This window comes from Esox lucius, chromosome 5 (assembly GCF_011004845.1).
Source record: "Esox lucius isolate fEsoLuc1 chromosome 5, fEsoLuc1.pri, whole genome shotgun sequence".
NCBI classification, from domain to species: Eukaryota; Metazoa; Chordata; class Actinopteri; order Esociformes; family Esocidae; genus Esox; species Esox lucius.
The window spans coordinates 34,459,917-34,481,729 of record NC_047573.1 but is presented as its reverse complement, the minus strand read 5'-3'; the positions used below and the strand labels follow the sequence as shown (position 1 = coordinate 34,481,729).

Below are 21,813 nucleotides of genomic sequence, written 5' to 3'. Positions count from 1 at the left end.
AACAAAACCAAGTGCCGTGCACTACAGAATATATCATGGAGACAGGAACACAAAACATGACACTACGAAAATGCCAGAACTAAATTCACAGACTAACAAGGAGAACAAAAACAGGTGGGGCTAAACACAGGTGAAAGGAATAAACTGATCACCTGAAACAAGAACAGGAAAGACCAAACAAGGACATGACAAACCAAGGACACACAGAAAACATGATTCGGAACGGTCCCTTCAGGCCAGGACCATTACAAACTTGTGTAGACCCTACTAATCATTACTATTTTTATTATCAATGTTATTGATTTTTATTGATTAGTTGTTGCAACTACGGTGGCCCACGGGTGGGAAACACAACAACATTTCAAGTTACTCACAATGGAAGTGCTTCAGACCACTAGGGGCAGTGCCAAGCGGAATTAGTTGGGTTTTCAGCTAAATATAGATTTCAATTCATAACATTTACGTTATCGTTTTCATTATTAGCTAGCTATCGTGAACACTTATCAGACTACTTATTTTTTTTTTTTGCAATGAGTTAGTTTATATTTCTGCCGCTCGAAGGAGGTAGTAATGAACATTTATTCCCGATTGATGAAGAGGTCAGAAAAATGTGGTTGGTGGCAGTCCATCGTGACATTAACCTGTCACAAAGATGTGCAGTACACATTTCATTGCCAGTGACTTCGCTGAGGGAAAAGTTGGAGGACGGTGGTACCTAAAAAAGTGTGGTTTCTACCGTCTTCGCATGGAATAGTCACATTCAAAACAGACCTGGTGTTTGGGAAAGGTGACTGTAACCCCCTTCCCCTACAGAGGAAGATGAATGAGGCGAAATGTTTGCTAACAACGATGGAATAGGCAGTCTCTGATCCAATCTAGACGCATTATCACTGTGCAGGCCCTGATCACGCAGCTATGGATATGGCCTTAATAATGCCGAACCAGGAGCAAGCACAAGAAATCCAGAAGCTTCCAACAAAGCTGGAAAACCTGACAACACAACACCACTTTCGTGTACAGTAGTTTACTGGGATCTGACGAAGACATAAGGTACAGTAATTGATTTACTATCCAGCAATCCCAAAGTCCTCCTATATCTCCTACTGTATTATTCAAGAAACCAAATCTTACCAAAAGTAAGCCTATTTAATTAATATTGTCTTAATATTAGGTATGCACTGCAGTGTTGAAACTGTTTAAAAAACAGAATTGCATTAAAACAAGAAATATAATAAATATATAATAATATATTTATAATATAATATAGTATAATAAATATCTGATAGAATCAGGATGATAAGATTAATACAGGCTGCAACATTAGCGAGGTCAAGTCTTGTGCTTCTTGATACCTATAGAAGATGGGGAGTCATAGTAATGTGTGAAGTTCAAGCATGCAGACAGCTCCATGTCATCCAAAGCTATTTGGTGTTCCTTAAAGCAAATGCTCCTGGTCTCTTTCCTGCTGTAGATTTGCAATCTACACCCTTCTGGTGGCGTTCTGGGATTTGATTGAGGTCAGCAGACACCAAGTTAAGAGTCGCCAGTGCAAACACATCTGAGATAAGTGTTCCTTGACGAAAAGCAGTGAGTGACAATTACATTGAATACAGAACTTTATATGGAATATTTTTCATACTGTTATTTTTCCTTGTGTTAAAGTCTAATATTAATGCAAGGGGAATATATTGTACTAAAACAGTTATTTTTGTTTAGCCACCAGTAAATTCGTTTTTCTTGTTCGCTGGGTCTGAAACAGAAGGATTTGGGCTTTTTTTTTTTTTACATTCACCAGTCAACAGAGAGCTAGATAATCACATCTTGTGCCAACCTCCTCAACTTCCTGCTTGGGTCAGTATGGATATGGATCCCCAAGGATAAAATCAAAGCCAACATGCAACCTGAGTTGATTATCCAGACACCAAGGTTGTGATCAACTGCACTGAACTCTGCTGACAGACACCATCTTCCCTACTCCTGTAGAGTTAGGTGTTTTCTTCTTACAAGTTAGACTGTGCCTTCAAGAGCATGTTGGGAATGTTAGCACATGGAGCTGTCACTTTTGTATCCTCTTTGTGTGCTGGTTCTGTGATTGACAATGAGATTTTTAGGCAGCCAGGAATTTCCTTACTTATACTTGATCATGGCCTTTATGGTGGATGAGGGCTACCTCATGGATGATCTTGTTCCATGCAAGCTGTGTCAGCCAGCTTTTCGGCCGAGGCGCACACAGATGCCAGCGCATGAGGTTAGGGAGACCCTATCCATTTGCCAGGCTAAGGGTGCATGTAAAAAGTATGATTCAGAGAGTAAAGGAGCACAAGCTGTTTGAAACAGTCATCCCTCTGACCGTCTCAGGCAGCATCAACCAACTATTTGCGTTGTTAGGGAGATGCTTTGGTGATCCATGCATTCTTTTTTAATACAAATACTAATTCTTAATATTAATTTGTTACAGCTGAACTAGCACCCAAGGAGGGGGATGCATTCAGTTGCAAGACAGACTTTTCTGCAAGTAGTGGCTAAAATTTGTGGTCAACCTTCTCTCTAATAGTGGTTGAAACCTGAAGATCTTTATATACAGTGGATATAAAAAGTCAACACAGCCCTGTTAAAATGCCAGGTTCTTGTGATGAAAAAAGAATGAGACAAAGATAAATCATGTCAGAACTTTTTCCACCTTTAATGTGATCTATAACATCAACAATTCAATTGAAAAACAAACTGAAATCTTTGAGGGGGAAATGTGAGGATGTTATTCTTCTTTTTCTAAGCTGATGCCATTCGGTGCTGCTGCTCTGCTCTCTTGTACCAGCCTGGATTTAGCTTTGGCACTTACCTTCATAGTTGTCTACGTAGTTTCCTATATACATCTTGTACCCGTTTTCCTTCTTGCTAGCTGGAGTCTCGGAGGCAGATTTAACTATTCGATGTACATCATTAATGTTAAATTTGGGCAAATCCTGAAGACACCTTGTAAAAAAACATAGACAAAGCCGGACATAGCACCAGCAATATTATCTCTATTGATTTTTAATATCCGGGACCGGAATTCAAAATGATGACGCGATTATTGGTCATAGTAATAAATGGGAATTCATCAAATTCCGAATTAGAGAAGTAAGCATTCAGTTTAGTAAAGTACTAGTTAAAAAAAAAAAGAGTTGGAAAGCTAATTTTTACAAGAAATACATGCATGCTGTAGCAACACCAATTTAATCTCTGAAGAAAAGAGCAGACTAGTTGAGTTGCAGAACAAGTTAGATCAACATTATCTTGACAAAGCACAGGGAGCGAGGTGGATTGAATCAGGTGAAAAGAACAAAAAAAATTGCATCTCTAGTCTTTTAGTAAATGGTGAGGAAAGGAAAGATTCTAAAATCATAGAAAATGAAGTCTACATGTTTTATTCTAAATTATATTCTTCTCAGTTCTTGAAAGTAGAATGTAATAATCTCTTTAAAAATCTTAGTCCACTAATCCCCCAGATTGATTTATCTTTTAAAAAGATCAGTGACTCTGACCTTAGAATTGATGAACTGGACGCAGTTCTTAAGAAAATGTCTTCAAATAAATCCCCGGGTTCAGATTAACACAGTTAATTTTTATAAATATTTTTGGGAAGATTTGAGAATCATATTATTTGAAGCGTTAAAAGAATGTATAGTTAGGAAAGAATTGATGACTAGTATGAAACAGGGTGTAATTACTCTGATTCCAAAGGCGGGGAAAGACAAACGGCAATTGGACAATTTAAGACTGATTACATTATTAAATACAGAATTTAAAAAAATCAGGATCCATTGCATCTAGACTTAAAAAAGGGATAGCAGACATAACAAGTGAGACACAGTCAGGCTTTATAAAATGAAGAGTCATTCATAATAATATAAGACTTGTTATGGATTCATTAGACTAGTGATTTAATTGATGATGATGGTTTTATACTCTTCATTGATTTTTATAAGGCCTTTGACTCTGTTGAGCATGAATTTATTTTAAAAACACTTCATTATTTTGGTTTTGGCGACAATTTCATAGATAGTATACATATGCTTTATTCTGATATAAATAGCTGTGTGTCTTTGGGGCACAGGACTTGTATAATATTTAATATTGGTAGTGGAATAAGGCAAGGTGGTTAGCTCTCCCTTGTTGTTTATAATGGTAGCCGGAATTCTGTCTATTTTAATTAAGAACAGTGTGATTGAAGGTCTGAATTTGATGGGAAAACAAATAATTATATGTCAGTTGGCTGACGATACAACTTTGTTTCTTAAAAATGAGTTCCAAATTCCCATAGCATTACAAGCTATCAATATTTTTGCAAAAGCCTCCGGACTTCAGTTAAATTTAAATAAATGTGATTTATTGCCATTGAAAGACCAATCCATTCAATCATTATATAACATAAAGGTTAAAAAAGAAGTCCAATACTTGGGTATTGTGGTGACTAAAGACAAAACAATCTCTGAAAAACTAAACATAGAAGACAATGTTGATAATTGTAAAACATATCTAAATAGATTTTTACAAAGAGATCTCTCCATTTTTGGCTGAATATTGTTAACTAAAATGGATAGTGTATCTAGATTAATATATCCAGCTTACTCCCTTCCAATAGCACTCCAAATAGTTAAAACTATCAACAAACCAAATTTCAAATGGCCGAATAAATGTCATTATATAGCCAAGCAGGATTTAATTAGAACTTACGAGGATGGAGGTGGTAATGCAATAGATTTGGATTGTATGAATGGAATGTTGAAAATTAGATGGTTGAAAAATTATATTCAAAATCAAATTTCATTGTGGTCTTATATTCCCAATCGGATTTTTGAAAAAGTAGTTTTTAAGTAGTTTTCTTCTAAAATGTGATTTAGATTTTAAGAAACTTCCTATTAAACTGTCAGATTTTCATCAACAGGTCCTTCTGTATTGGAAACTAATATTCAAGCATAATTTCATACCATACAATACACCTATTTGGAATAATAGGTATATTTTAGTAAATAGAAAATCTATTTTTATTCCAGAATGGTTCTCTAAAGGTGTCTGAGCAATTGCTCACTTCATGGATGTGGAAGGAAATGTACCCAAAAGAAGTTTAAACAGATTGTGAAAGCTCTCCCAGTATCACTTGTAGCTATGATTAAGCAGGATATAATATACTCAAAAATCATTCCAACCTTAAGACAACTTTGCATTAATGGTATTAATTTTCAGAATTACAAATGTAACAACAAGTTCATAAGAAACTGTTTACTTAACTGCCAAACAAGCTCTCTCAAAATAGATTATATTTTTAAAGACTTTGGTAAGGAGACAACAAGAAAGATTAGATGTAAATATTTAAAATTCCCTGTCCCGCCAAAGATGAAAGAAATGCAGTTTAAAATTATAAATAGGATTAATCCAACTAATGATTTCCTAAAACAGAGGTTTAAAATGGATGTAGGAAACTGTAGCTTTTGTGATAATGAACCCGAAGATTTGGATCATCTTTTCTGTTTGTGTGAAGTTTTACAAAGGTTTTGGTTGGACCTTATACAATTGCTTGTATCCAAAGGAATTCAGATAATGAATCTAACAATTAATGATATAAAATTTGGTATTTTTCGTAATGATCTTAATGACTTTGGCATTAACAGTGTAATTCTGTTAAGTAAACATTTCATACATAAATGTGATTTTTTTAAATATAAATCCTAACATTACTTATTGGAAGAATGAGCTAAGTCTTTATTATTGATTAATAACAAGAATGCAATGAAACTGGCTTCTTTTATAAACATTCTTATTGAATAATTGCCCTTTTGATTTATTTTCTTTTGAATATGGTAAAGCTTTTTTTGTTTATTTATTTATTTATTTTTGCCATGTAAATATCATGCCCCATGTTCTTCTGTTCTTTTATATATATATCTTCTAAGATATGCACTGTAGGTTTGTAGTAAGATTTTGCACTGTACCTGATTTGTTTGTATTTGTTTTACTAATAAAAAAAATTCAAATAAAAAAATATAAATAAATATCCAGGACCGGAAACTGGCACACCGGTAGGAAGTGGGCGTGGAACGTTCGATCATGGAATGTGCATAAGGCCTATTTGAAATAATTCACCAATATAAGTTTTTTTTTATTATAATTTATTATTATCGTATGTTGAGTGATGTCACTTAATTTTTCAACCAAAGGTAAAACCCCCAAAACATCCACTTGCACTGCCCCTAGTGGTTTGGAGCACTTCCGTTTTGAGCAAGTTGAAATGCAGCGTTTCTGCAAATATTGCTGTGTTTTGGGCTAATGCTGTTGTGTTCTGGGCTGATGCTGTTGTGGTGTGATCCAGTGTTGTTGTGTTGTGAGTTAATGCTGTTGTGTTGTCTCTTAATGTTGTTGTGTTGTGAGTAGTTGATTGTTTTCTGAAATCCACCGTATGGAGCCCTAGTGGAACTCTTACAAATGGCACAATTCATATACAACCCTGTTTCCCAAAAAATTGGAACGCTGCTTAAAATGCTAATAAATAGAGAATGCAATGAGGTGAAAGTAATTTATCTGTATATTTAATTGAAAAAAGTACAACTCTGTTTCCAAAAGAGTTGGGACGCTGTGTAAAATGGAAATGCAAATAATTTAAAACCTGTATTCAATAGAAAATAGTACAAAGACAACATGTCAAGTGTTAAAACTGAGGCATTTTATTGTTTGTTGAAAAATACACAGATCAGCCAAGTGTGTAACACCGATAAACTCGTTATCATGGCTCCTGTCAGTGGATGGGATATATTAGGCAGCATGCGAACATTCTGTCCTCGAAGTTGATGTGTTAGAAGCAGGAAAAATGGACATGCATAAAGATTTTAAATGCAGTGAACCGGCAACAGGGACATGGGTGGCCAAGGCTCATTGATGCACAAGGGGAGCGAAGGCTGGTCCGTGGGGTCCGATCCAACAGACAAGCTACTGTAGCCATAGACCAGTCAGGGTGCCCATGCTGACCCCTGTCCACTGGGGTCCAAAGCGCCTACAATGGGCATGTGAGCATCAGGACTGCACCATGGACCAATGGCAGAAGGTGGCCTGGACTGATGAATTAGGTTTCCTTTTACATGACATGGATGGCCGGGTGCGTGTGCGTAGCTTACCTGGAGAACACATGGCACCAGGATGCTCAATTGGAAGGAGGCAAGTCAGCGGAGGCAGTGTGATGCTTTGTGCAATGTTCTACTGAGAATCCTTGGATCCTGCCATTCATATTTATGTTACTTTGAGACATACCACCTACCTAAGCATTGTTGCAGACCATGTGCACCTTTTTATGGCAACGGTATTCCCTAATGGCATTGGCCTCTTTCAGCAGGATAATGTGCCCTGGCACAAAGCAAAAAATGGTTCAGGAATGGTTTGAGGAAAACAACAGCCAGTTCAAGGTCTTCAAATTCAAGCCTCCAAATTCCCAAGATCTCCATCCAACTGAGCATCTGTTGGACGAGCTGGACAAACAAGTCCGATCCATGGAGGCCCCACCTCGTAACATACAGGACTTTCAAACATCTTTCAAAAAAGTTGAGACAGAAGCATGTTTTCCACTGTGTTGCATCACAATACTCTATGCGTTTGGGAATTGAGGAGACCAATGCTGTAGTTTTGAAAGTGAAATAGATTCCCTTTCTTGCTTGTTATAGAGTTTAAACTTACAGTTCAGGGTCGCCTTTGTCATATTTTTCATTTCATAATGTGCCAAATGTTTTTGATGGGTGCCTGGTCTGGACTGCAGTCAGACTCTTTTACTATGAAGTCATGCTGTATTAATACATGCAGAATGTGATATGGCCTTCCCTGAAAAATAAGTTGTCTGGATGGCAGCATATGTTGCTCCAAAATCTGTATGTATTGTTCAGCATTAATGGTGCCTTCATAAATGTGCAAGTCACCCATGCCATGTGCACTAATGCACCCCTATACCATCATGGATGCTGGCATTTGAACTGTATGCTGATTACAAGCCATATGGTCCCTTTCCTCTTTAGTCTGGAGGACACGGCGTACATGATTTAAAAAAATCATTACAAATATTAATTTGGCAGACTACAGGACTGTTTTCCACTTTGTCTCAGTCCATCTTAAATTAGTTTTGGCCCAGGGAAAGCGGCAGTGTTTCTGGATCTTGTTTATATATGGTTTTTTCTATGCATGAGTTTTAAATTGAATTTGTGGATGCAGCATTGTACTGTGTTCTTGAACCCATGCAGTGATGTCCACTACAGATTGTCTGTTTTTTAATGTAGTGCTGCCTGAGGGCCCAAAGATTATGGCCATGAAATGTTTGTTTTCGGACATTTCTCTTGAGATTTCTTGACTGTTATGTACTATGGCAAGCCATTTTAACTTACTCCAATAAACATACTCATAACTATTTTAAAGTTACTAGTACTTACTCTTTAGTTACTAGTAACTTTTCCAATAGTTTGGAAAATAGTATCAATTCCAGTTTTACAGTAGTAGTAACTATTCATTAGATACTAGTACTTATCCTTTGGTTACTAGTAACTATTCATAGTAACTACTATTTCAGTTTTACTAGTAATTATTCATTAGATACTACTACCTATTCATTAGTAACTAGCAACTATTACAATTGATGAATATACTTTTATACTAGTAACAAATTGCTTTTTTTACTTGTCATTGGTAATGACTTGATTGATTGTTGAATGAAAAATGTTGCTAGTAACAGCACAACTTTTGATAGTAATACTTGGAATATGTACTAGTAACTAATGAATAAGTACTAGTAAATATTGAATAGTTACTATTAAACTATTGAATAGTTACTATTAAACTATTGAAATAGATACTAGTGACTATAGGAATAATTTCTAGTCGGAAGCGAATATTAGATATCTGAACAGAAGATCCCCATTGAGTTCAACTGCTAAAACATGGAATTTGTTACTAGTAACGATTGAATAGTTACTAGTAACTAGTAAGTCTTGAGGAATACATTTTAAAACAGTTTGCCATAATGTACCATAGATTAAGAGATCCCCAAATTATTTTTTACATTGAGAGAAGTTATTCTTAAATTGTTGCACTATTTGCCTGCACACTCTTTCACTGACTGGTGTACCACTCCCCATCTTTATTTAAGAAAGATTCATCCTCTATAGGATGCTCTTTTTAAACCCAATCATGTTACGGACCTGTTACCAATTAACTTAATTAGTTTTGAGATGTTCCACCAGGTTTTTTAGCATTACACAACTTTTCCAGTCTTTTGTTGCTCCTGACCCATCTTTGTAGATTTTTTTTTTTACATATGGCTTGTAAAATTGATAGTGGGTGTGTATTTTTCAAGAAACAGTAAACATTTTCAGATTCAACATTTGATATGCTGTCTTTGTACTATTTTCTATTGAACATAAAGTTTAAAATGTTTTTCCTTACATTTTTCACAGCCTCCCAACTCTTTTGGAAACAGGGTTGTAATTTGTCAGGTACCATTTTATTTGTCATGATGGAAATAACGAGGTAATAATTAGGTTATTTCCAGGAAGCAACATACAGTGAGGAGAACAATTATTTGATACACTGCCGATTTTGCAGGTTTTCCTACTTACAAAGCATGTAGAGGTCTGTAATTTTTATCATAGGTACTCTTCAACTGTGAGAGACGGAATCTAAAACAAAAATCCAGTGAAACGGTGGCAATAGTGGAGAAACCAGGTGCAGGCGTATACACTCGGTGTAGGGATTTTAATGAAAACCAAACACGAGCATACACAAAGACAAACTCAAAAGAAACAAAGGGGCTGAATCCGTAGACAGCAAAATAGACCCACTCACCAGTTACACGTGACATACAGACAGTACCAACAATGATCGACAAATGTGGGGAGCAGAGGGGAAACATTTATACACATACTAACGAGATTATTGGGACCTGGTGTGATAGTTGCAGACATGTGACACGAAGACAAGTCCGGGATGTGTTTGTGGAGTGATAGGAACTGGAGGTGTATGGGACGGTGGCACTGATCCTCACCGCACCGTGACATCCAGAAAATCAAATTTGTTAAATAATTAATTAGCATTTTATTCCATGACATAAGTATTTGATCACCTACCAACCATTAAGAATTCCGGCTCTCACAGACCTGTTAGTTTTTCTTTAAGAAGCCCTCCTGTTCTCCACTCATTATCTGTATTAACTGCACCTGTTTGAACTCGTAACCTGTATAAAAGACACCTGTCCACACACTCAATCAAACAGACTCCAACCTCTCCACAATGGCCAAGACCAGAGAGCTGTGTAAGGACATCAGTGATACAATTGTAGACCGGCACAAGGCTGGGATGGGCTACAGGACAATAGGCAAGCAGCTTGGTGAGAAGGCAACAACTGTTGGCGCAATTATTAGAAAATGGAAGAAGTTCAAGATGACGGTCAATCTCCCTCGGTCTGGGGCTCCATGCAAGATCTCACCTCGTGGGGAATCAATGATCATGAGGAAGGTGAGGGATCAGCCCAGAACTACACGGCAGGACCTGGTCAATGACATGAAGAGAGCTGGGGCCACATTCTCAAAGATAACCATTAATAACACACTACGATGTCATGGATTAAAATCCTGCAGCGCACGCAAGGTCCCCCTGCTCAAGCCAGCGCATGTGCAGGCCAGTCTGAAGTTTGCCAATGGCCATCTGGATGATCCAGAGGAAGATTGGGAGAAGGTCATGTGGTCTGATGAGACATAAGTAGAGCTTTTTGGTCTAAACACCACTCGCTGTGTTTGGAGGAAGAAGAAGGATGAGTACATCCCCAAGAACACCGTCCCAACCGTGAAGCATGGATGTGGAAACATCATTCTTTGGGGATGCTTTTCTGCAAAGGGGAAAGGATGACTGCACCGTATTGAGGGGAGGATGGATGGGGCCATGTATCGCGAGATCTTGGCCAACAACCTCGAAACACACAGCCAGGGCAACTAAGGAGTGGCTCCGTAAGAAGCATCTCAAGGTCCTAGAGTGGCCTAGCCAGTCTCCAGACCTGAACCCAATAGAAAATCTTTGGAAGGAGCTGAAAGTCTGTTTTTGCCCAGCGACAGCCCTGAAACCTGACAGATCTGGAGAAGGTCTGTATGGAGGAGTGGGACAAAATCACTGCTGCAGTGTGTGCAAACATGGTCAAGAACTACAGGAAACGTATGATCTCTGTAATTGCAAACAAAGTTGTATCAAATAAATTTGTCATGCAATAAAATGCAAATTAATTACTTAAAAACCATACAATGTGATTTTCTGATTTTTTTTAATGATTTCTATGATTAATATTACAGACTTCTACATGCTTTGTAAGTGGTAAAACCTGCTAAATCGGCAGTGTATCAAATACTTGTTCTCCCCACTGTAGCACCTTTTTCAGTTTCAATAGAATGAACCACTTAATACTCCAAGTTTGGAAGACTCATTATGAAAACAATATGCATACATTTTAACACAGTATCATGAATGCCATTCCTCTCTGCAAAAGTACTTAAAAAAAAAGACTAGATAACATAATAAACACATGACAGGAAACAATACAAATATGGAAATATATCAGTTAGACGTAAATGCTAGATGCATTTTACCAACTGTAATTTTGTCATTTATGTAAATATATTTACATGTATTTAAGGCATATTTAAACATATTTCAAAACGGCCAAAATCAAATGTGTAAATATATGTATGAAATAAATGGCCATACATTAGTAATACATATAATACCTATATTAGTACATATAAAAATAAAATTATATATTTTAGAGATATGTGTCAACATATTACACTTTCGTTTGGGCTCTTTTAAATTTAGTTGTTTTGGTTTAATAATTAGCAGGGTTAAGTTTGGTGCCACACAAAATTCCTTCAAACTATCTGCTTGTTTTGATAACCAATTTGTTACATGATTATCTGTCACATTCTGACTTTCTTTGCCCTTCCCCTTCTTAGGGTAGCTTCCCTGCTAAGTACTATGTCCACAACACGTCCCGTGACTCATGTAGCCTTGACATCAACTACCAGGCCTTCCTTCTGGTAGATGACGGGACAGTAGGCCGTAGAGGGGGAGAAGCAGGCTTCAGGGCCCAACTGGAAGACTACATTTCCAAGCAGCGCACAGGCATCTGGGGTAAGAGACATTGAATACAAAGTAGAATGAAGTCTTTGTTCTATCTTTGGCTCAACACAAGCACATGCCTCATTCAAGCATTGTGAGAATGAAGGTTACTACTGTATTTGTTATATAAATGTGAGTAGAGTAAATTAATTTATTTTTGACATAATTTGGCAATTTACATATTTACATAATGACCTGAGCAGGGCAGCAGAGGCAAACAGAGGCACTTCTGTCCTTTAGTAATCCCTCATTAGGCATTACCGAACTATCATATTAGATCCCCTCATGGACTGCTGAATGAAATGTATTTGGAGAGTGTCTCTTTATCTGCTGTTGCAGTTCTGGTTGAACTTGATAGGTGAAGGTCAGATGATGACAACAAGCTATAATAAGGCCTCATGTTTGAAGTTTAGGGAACTTGGCATTATGTCTAATGTAACTGCATAAATTAAGTGAAACATCAGGGTGATGGCTTGGGTCCTGTAAGTTCATGCTCTACAACTTTTGGAAAGTACTACCTTCTTTCACACTAGGTAGTAATCCAAGCATTCATGTCTCCTGTCTGGAATACGTCCAAATCACTATAGATAGGGCTCCCTGCTTGTGCATGTATTTTAAAACCTTTGCCAAAGCACGCCTAGTGTAGAACATTTCCTAGTTCTCTTACTTCCCCTACCTACCTTCAGGCAATTCTGAAACTCTTTGTTCTTCATCGTGGCACCTCTGGTTTCCTGGCTACAAAAACAGCAACTTTAAATAGATTTATCTGAAAATTCTTCTTGAATATGGGCTTAAAGTGCAGTCTCAGCATTAATTTGAGGGCATTCACATCAAAATTGGAGGAAGGGTTTAGGAATTACAGCTCTTTAATATGTAGCCCAGATTAGACATGTAGGACAGATTAGACATGGCCAAAAAACATGCCAATGTCAGCCATGTATTCAGCCCAAGGAGTCAGCTAAAAGGTTGGAAACATGTTGTTGAATGTTTTTTTTTCTCCAGTAGCATAGACAAATCATTTTTCAGGATCTCAGAGCCAGTTTTCCTTCGTAAAATGTCAAAAGACCCAGTGTGGATAATAATCTGCATGTTGCTTGGATGTGTAGAGAGAATAACTGGCAACATTTCTGCTCTTTGACTGATGTGTTAGCCATGGTTAGGTTTTTTAGTCTTTGCCATTCAGATATGCTTGGTTATATCGTCCCCATTTAAGGTAGTATCTGGCTTATCAGATGTGGAGTTAGCAAAATGTCTTCTTTCCCTCGTCCTATCAGTGGTTTTATGGCTATTTCTTGGATTTTGGTTAGCCTTAATGCTAGTATTGTGGTTAGCTTCCCTAGGTTAGTTTACACACATTTAATTCTGAGTCAGTGGATCGTACCTGTTTTGCAGTGAGAGTTCAGGTGGTGGATTGAGGGTTGGTGCTCTTTTTGATTTCTTGCTGGATTTGCCTCTGCAGCATATGATGTCAGACCAAGTCCCCCCTGGAGTGGATGCCTTCGGTCTAGCCCCCGGCGCTGTGCCAGTTATATGTTTCATTGGGGAAGGCTGGTTTGAAAGCCTCTCTGGTTAATCCAGTGGCAATAGCACACGTCCAGGGGAGCGTGTCAGCCAGGTCCATGACAGAATGCTCTAGATTTGATGTAATCCCTTGTATATTAATCTGTGTCTCTCCGTTGCAGCTCGACCCCTAGAGTAGCTGCTACAGAATCAATGTATTGTTCACTCTCACATATTTCAAGATGCATTATCATCTCATTCAGTCGCTCACTCTGAAATTATTCTGATCTGTTAACCAGTTTTGACTGTGTTCTGTTAAGCATAGGGAAATCTAATGAGCTCTCTAACCTAGGTTAGCCTGTTGTGCTATGTTAGGATTAGCATTTGTTGTTTCCACCATACCGGACAGGACCAATAGTCCGAGTGCTCAGGTGACTAAAGCGGTTGATCCGTTCCTCCAGCTGGCTTAGCACCTCCATCATTACAAATCACTCAAAAACATTAAAGAACTATGCTGAGGTCCTATTTTAAAATTGTAAAAATATGATGAAAACAAACAGAACAAAAATGCTACAAATGTAAAATATTAAAGGATGATTAAAATAAATTGAAAAGGTAAGAAAATAAAAAAGTCTGGCAAAAGGCAGGAAGCAGGAAAGTTGCGTTACTGTGGATATAAAAAGTCTATACACCACTGTTAAAATGACAGGTTTTTGTGAAGATAAATCATGTCAAAACTTTTTCCACTTTGAATGTGACCTATACTCACCTAAAGGATTATTAGGAACACCTGTTCAATTTCTCATGAATGCAATTATCTAATCAACCAATCACATGGCAGTTGCTTCAATGCATTTAGGGGTGTGGTCCTGGTCAAGACAATCTCCTGAACTCCAAACTGAATGTCAGAATGGGAAAGAAAGGTGATTTAAGCAATTTTGAGCGTGGCATGGTTGTTGGTGCCAGACGGGTTGGTCTGAGTATTTCACAATCTGCTCAGTTACTGGGATTTTCACGCACAACCATTTCTAGGGTTTACAAAGAATGGTGTGAAAAGGGAAAAACATCCAGTATGCGGCAGTCCTGTGGGCGAAAATGCCTTGTTGATGCTAGAGGTCAGAGGAGAATGGGCCGACTGATTCAAGCTGATATAAGAGCAACTTTGACTGAAATAACCACTCGTTACAACCGAGGTATGCAGCAAAGCATTTGTGAAGCCACAACACGCACGAGCTCACCAAAATTGGACAGTTGAAGACTGGAAGAATGTTGCCTGGTCTGATGTGTCTCGATTTCTGTTGAGACATTCAGATGGTAGAGTCAGAATTTGGCGTAAACAGAATGAGAACATGGATCCATCATGCCTTGTTACCACTGTGCAGGCTGGTGGTGGTGGTGTAATGGTGTGGGGGATGTTTTCTTGGGACACTTTAGGCCCCATTGTGCCAATGGGGCATTGTTTAAATGCCACGGCCTACCTGAGCATTGTTTCTGACCATGTCCATCCCTTTATGACCGCCATGTACCCATCCTCTGATGGCTACTTCCAGCAGTATAATGCACCATGTCACAAAGCTCGAATCATTTTAGATTGGTTTCTTGAACATGACAATGAGTTCACTGTACTGAAATGGCCCCCACAGTCAACAGATCTCAACCCAATAGAGCACCTTTGGGATGTGGTGGAACGGGAGCTTGGTGCCCTGGATGTGCATCCCACAAATCTCCATCAACTGCAAGATGCTATCCTATCAATATGGGCCAACATTTCTAAAGAATGCTTTCAGCACCTTGTTGAATCAATGCCACGTAGAATTAAGGCAGTTCTGAAGGCGAAAGGGGGTCAAACACAGTACTAGTATGGTGTTCCTAATAATCCTTTAGGTGAGTGTATAATGTGAACAATGGGGCCCGGCCGGGCCCAGCCCGAACGAGCGACATGGGGCCGCCCTCCCGTGGGCTCACCACCCACAGGAGGGACCATAAGGGGCCGGTGCAGAGAGGATCGGGCGGCAGTCGAAGGCGGGGGCCTAGACAACCCGATCCCTGGACACGGAAACTAGCTCTAGGGACGTGGAACGTCACCTCGCTGGCGGGGAAGGAGCCTGAGATCGTGCGTGAGGTTGAGAGGTTCTGACTAGAGGTAGTCGGGATCACCTCTACGCACGGCTTGGGCTCCGAAACTACACTCCTTGAGAGAGGATGGACTCTTCACCACTCTGGAGTTGCCCATGGTGAGAGGCGGCGGGCTGGTGTGGGTTGGCTTATAGCTCCCCAACTCTGCCGCTATGTGTTGGAGTTTACCCCGGTGAACGAGAGGGTTGTTTCCCTGCGCCTACGAGTTGGGGATAGGTCTCTCACTGTTGTTTGTGCCTTCGGGCCGAACGGCGGTGCAGAGTACCCGACCTTCTTGGAGTCTCTGGGAGGGGTGCTGGAAAGTGCTCCGACTGGGGACTCTATCGTTCTACTGGGGGACTTCAACGCCCACGTGGGCAACGACAGTGACACCTGGAGGGGCGTGATTGGGAGGAATGGCCCCCCTGATCTGAACCCGAGTGGTGTTCAGTTCTTGGACTTCTGTGCTAGTCACAGTTTGCCCATAACGAACACCATGTTCAAGCATAAGGGTGTCCATCAGTGCACGTGGCACCAGGACACCCTAGGCCGCAGGTCGATGATCGACTTTGTTGTCGTTTCATCTGACCTGCGGCCATATGTCTTGGACACTCGGGTGAAGAGAGGGGCGGAGCTGTCAACTGATCACCACCTGGTTGTGAGTTGGATCCGATGGCGGGGGAGGAAGCTGGACAGACTCGGCAGGCCCAAGCGTACTGTAAGGGTCTGCTGGGAACGTCTGGCAGAGTCTCCTGTCAGAGAGATCTTTAACTCCCACCTCCGGCAGAGCTTCGACTGGATCCCGAGGGAGGCTGGAGATATTGAGTCCGAGTGGACCATGTTCTCCACCGCCATTGTCGAAGCGGCCGCTGGGAGCTGTGGCCGTAAGGTCTCCGGTGCCTGTCATGGCGGCAATCCCCGAACCTGGTGGTGGACACCGGAAGTAAGGGATGCCGTCAAGCTGAAGAAGGAGTCCTATCAGGCCTGGTTGGCTTGTGGGACTCCTGAGGCAGCTGATGGGTACCGACAGGCCAAGCGGACTGCAGCCCGGGTGGTTGTGGAGGCAAAAACTCGGGCCTGGGAGGAGTTCGGTGAGGCCATGGAGAAGGACTATCGGCTGGCCTCGAAGAGATTCTGGCAAACCATCCGGCGCCTCAGGAGAGGGAAACAGTGCCCTACCAACGCTGTTTACAGTAGAGGTGGGCAGCTGTTGACCTCAACTGGGGATGTCGTCGGACGGTGGAAGGAGTACTTCGAGGATCTCCTCAATCCCGCCGTCACGTCTTCCATTGAGGAAGCAGAGGATGAGGGCTCAGAGGTGGACTCGTCCATCACCCGGGCTGAAGTCACAGAGGTGGTTAAGAAACTCCTCGGTGGCAAGGCACCGGGGGTGGATGAGATCCGCCCTGAGTACCTCAAGTCTCTGGATGTTGTGGGGCTGTCTTGGTTGACACGCCTGTGCAACATCGTGTGGCAGTCGGGGACAGTGCCTCTGGGATGGCAGACCGGGGTGGTGGTCCCTCTTTTTAAGAAGGGGGACCGGAGGGTGTGTTCCAACTATAGGGGGATCACACTTCTCAGCCTCCCCGGGAAAGTCTATGCCAGGGTTCTGGAGAGGAGAATACGGCCGATAGTAGAACCTCGGATTCAGGAGGAACAGTGTGGTTTTTTTCCAGGCCGTGGAACACTGGACCAGCTCTATACCCTCTACAGGGTGATGGAGGGTTCATGGGAGTTTGCCCAACCAATCCACATGTGTTTTGTGGATTTGGAGAAGGCATTCGACTGTGTCCCTCGCGGCATCCTGTGGAGGGTGCTTCGGGAATATGGGGTCCTGGGTCCCTTGCTAAGGGCTGTCAGGTCCCTGTACGACCGAAGCAGGAGCTTGGTCCGCATTGCCGGCAGTAAGTCAGACTTGTTCCCAGTGCATGTTGGACTCCGGCAGGGCTGCCCTTTGTCACCGGTTCTGTTCGTAATTTTTATGGACAGAATTTCTAGGCGCAGCCAGGGGCCGGAGGGTGTCAGGTTTGGGGACCACACGATTTCGTCTCTGCTCTTTGCGGATGATGTTGTCGTGTTGGCCCCTTCAAGCCAGGACCTTCAGGCATGCACTTGGACGGTTTGCAGCCGAGTGTGAAGCGGTGGGGATGAAAATCAGCACCTCCAAATCCGAGGCCTTGGTCCTCAGTTGGAAATGGGTGGCTTGCCCACTTCAGGTTGGTGGAGAGTGCCTGCCTCAAGTGGAGGAGTTTAAGTATCTAGGGGTCCTGTTCACGAGTGAGGGAAGGATGGAACGGGAGATTGACAGACGGATCGGTGCAGCTTCTGCAGTAATGCGGTCGATGTATCGGTCTGTCGTGGTGAAGAAAGAGCTGAGCCGCAAGGCGAAGCTCTCGATTTACCTGTCAATCTACGTTCCTACTCTCACCTATGGTCATGAGCTTTGGGTCATGACCGAAAGGACAAGATCCCGGATACAGGCGGCCGAAATGAGCTTTCTCCGCAGGGTGGCTGGGCGATCCCTTAGAGATAGGGTGAGAAGCTCGGTCACCCGGGAGGAGCTCAGAGTAGAGCCGCTGCTCCTCCACATCGAGAGGGGTCAGCTGAGGTGGCTTGGGCATCTGTTTCGGATGCCTCCGGAACGCCTTCCTGGGAAGGTGTTCCGTTCCCGTCCCACCGGGAGGAGACCCCGGGGAAGACCTAGGACACGCTGGAGGGACTATGTCTCCCGGCTGGCCTGGGAACGCCTCGGTGTCCCCCCCGGAAGAGCTGGAGGAAGTGTCTGGGGAGAGGGAAGTCTGGGCATCCCTGCTTAGACTGCTGCCCCCGCGACCCGGCCCCGGATAAGCGGTAGAAGATGGTATGGTATGGTATGGTATAATGTGAACAATTCAATTGAAAAACAAACTGAAATCTTCGAGGGGGGAAAATGAAAAATAAAATCCTTACCAACCAAGCCTGACAGGAGGCCATCTGTGTTTAGATTCTTTCATGCTGCTGACTTCAGGAATGTGAGATGTTTACATTGACCTTTTGGCTTGGTAGAATGTGGGAGAGTGGCTTGTGGGCCATAGAATTTAAATGCATTGTTCTAAGTAGCAATCCTTCTCATGTATATACCTGTGAGCAATCATCTATATGATGACAAGGTAATGGAACAATCATTTGCTGCATTCCAATTTATAACCCAATGTATCTCTCCCATGATTTGAGCGGGTTCACTATTAATTAACCACTACCACTGCCCTATTGCATGTATCAGACTCACTAGGCAACAAATCCTGACCCTTGTATAATTTTAAAGAGGAACTATACACTTCTCAGAGCAAGACTTGATCCATTACCTTTGTCACTCTGTGCTTTTATCCACACATTGCATAATGGACGGAGTGTTAGCCTTCTCCTTCTTCTCTTACATTTTTACCTCCATGGCCGATAAACTAACCCCACTAACACTCGAATTGCCACTGTTTCTCGTCATTAGCATACCAATCGGCCCTATTAACATACATAAGGACTGATATTCAATACCACTGTTGTTTGCTCCTTGGGGTTTAAGGCCAGGTGTCTCTGTAAAAGCACTTTGTGACAACTGCTGTTGTAAAAAGGGCTTTATAAATAAAATTGATTGATTGATTGATTGACATTCTCCTCTGCAGCATCACCATCCAGCCAGAGCATCAGTTCATGTACTGGGTCATTATCAAAATAGAAAAAAAACTTCAATAATTCAAAATAAAACCATTATAATTTAGTTTTCATTTTTGTACATCATCAAAAAGGCAAACATTTTGATGATGTACTAAATAAAATAAGAGACATTATCGACTATTTTGCGACGATCAAAGGATATCCGAATGAATAGCCGTACATAGGTCTAAAGCACGGTTACTTGATGAACACGAAAAATGTCAAAGAATATATAACACTTAGGCTACAGCTTATTCGTAGAAATAAAATGGATAGATCCAAGGATATGTAGCCTTTCTAAGTAAAAAGGTCAATGAATGTGTATTATTCAATTAATTTTATTTGTAAATTTGATTAGCAGAGTAAAAGGATGATCAAAGGATTATTTACAGTAGCTACACTGTCACAGTTCCTCATGTGATCACCTCCCTCCGGGGAAGCCCGACTACATTGTTCCCTGTCGCCGGCCTATTAGCCACCACCGTCCATTCTTCCGTTTTCTATAGTAGCACCGCATTCATGGAACACCCCAGACTCTCCACTATTACCTGTTTCTCATCACATCACCCCGGACTTCCCATCATTACACCGGATCCTCACTACTACTGCCTATAACTGCCCTTGTTTGTTCGAGTTTTTTTTCTACTAGTTGTCCGTGTGTGTTCATTGTATTTCTCACCTAGTGCGCTTGTTCCTTTGTCCCAGCTGTTTTGAACTTCATTGTATTACGAATTACGCTTTTCAGCTTAGTAAACCCTTGTTTCACCATTCATCCTGCGCCTGGGCTCCTTGCTTACCACACCTGACTTGCTCACCGAGTTCAGATTATATACAATTTCTACACCCTCATCATCAGTCTTAATCATTATACTTCAGTCATATGCATAGGTGTGTCTGGGTTGATCAGGGGGTAATTGCCCATTCATCCATTGAGGGAGTGTTGGCCATCGGCAGATGGGGGGACCACTCTGCGCTGCAGCATGTATACTGTAGCTATGATAAAATTGCTTTTCCCGACCCTCGTCACTTGCCCAACAACCAGGGGCCTAGCAGGAATGTTCCGGATTAATCACCCCGGCATGTCACACCCTCTGCATCCACCTCCTCGTAGTCCGGGCCAAGCTTTCTCTCTCTCCTGTCGGTGTGTGTATGTGGGGCTTTCCCCCACTGCCCATCAAGTCTCAGCACCTGCTATTCATTCCCTCATCAGCCTGTCTATATATACACCCTGGTTTCCGTCTGTCCGGCGCTAGGTAGTCGTTATTCACTACTACATAGTAACGTTCACGGCCGCTCCAAACCTTCGTTTGAGTACCCAGTTTAGTTGTTCCTTCCTACTAACCCTGTTTATCATCGTTCCCAAGATTCCACCTTACCCAGCCTCCAAACACCTCCACCTGCCCGCCTGTCAGCCACCTGCTCTGCCTACCCACTGTCTTGTCTACCTCGCCCTGCCTACTTGTCTACCTGCCCACCACCCACCCCTCCGACCTGGCCTCAGTCCTTCCATTCCAGCCACCATTAAAATACCCTTTTCGTTTCTCTGATTGTGTCTGGTATCGTGCGCTTGGGCCCACTCACGGCTCCCCCCGTAACACGGCATTTCCCAAAAGTGTGTCCGTACATGCTCTATAGATTAAACAACTATCTACTAACCCTATATTTTATCCTAACCTTACCCTAAAACATATACTAACCCTAACCAGTAACAGTTTAATTTGAGAGTCCCAAAGGTGTATCTGTAGATAATTAACATCTCTTCCTGTCCCAAATGTAATTGCCATTTATACATCTAATGGAAACTTCAGATTTTCGCAAAACATTCCTCTGTAGTTTTTTCTCAGAAGTTGTAATCATTTTTGAATGTTTGTCTTTCAGGCAGTGGAAGCATTGACATCCCCGTCCTGTGCATGCTGATATCGGGAGAGAAAAACATGCTGAAGGTACAATCACATTATTTAATTTCCAGGATTGTTACAGTGGGGAGAACAAGTATTTGATACACTGCCGATTTTGCAGGTTTTGCCACTTACAAAGCATGTAGAAGACATTTTTATAATCGGTAATCTTCAACTGTGAGTGACGGAATAAAAAAAAAATCCAGAAAATCACATTGTATGATTTTTAAGTAATTAATTTGCATGTATCTCTATATTTTACCAGAGTACAGTGCAGTCCATGCATTTGGACAATGACACAGTTCTTGTTGTTTAGGCCCTGTAATTCCATACCTTGGATTTGAAATATAACAGTCACTAAGACGTTAGTTCAGATTGTCAGCTTTAATTTGAATTACAAAACTTGTGTCCTCTTCCAAATACTGATAGTGATATACTCTCCCTC

General features: G+C 41.4%; 1 protein-coding gene across 2 annotated transcripts in view; it reads left to right on the top strand.

Annotated features, from left to right (window-relative positions):
- The window catches only part of LOC105030609 (transient receptor potential cation channel subfamily M member 4), a 194,322-nt gene that overhangs the window by 46,319 nt on the left and 126,190 nt on the right, over positions 1–21,813 (top strand). For both annotated transcript variants that reach the window (XM_010904569.4, XM_010904570.3), the window contains exons 6-7: positions 12,000–12,177; positions 21,349–21,413. In XM_010904569.4, the coding sequence (XP_010902871.1) occupies positions 12,000–12,177; positions 21,349–21,413 (243 nt within the window). The remainder of the gene's footprint in view (positions 1–11,999; positions 12,178–21,348; positions 21,414–21,813) is intronic.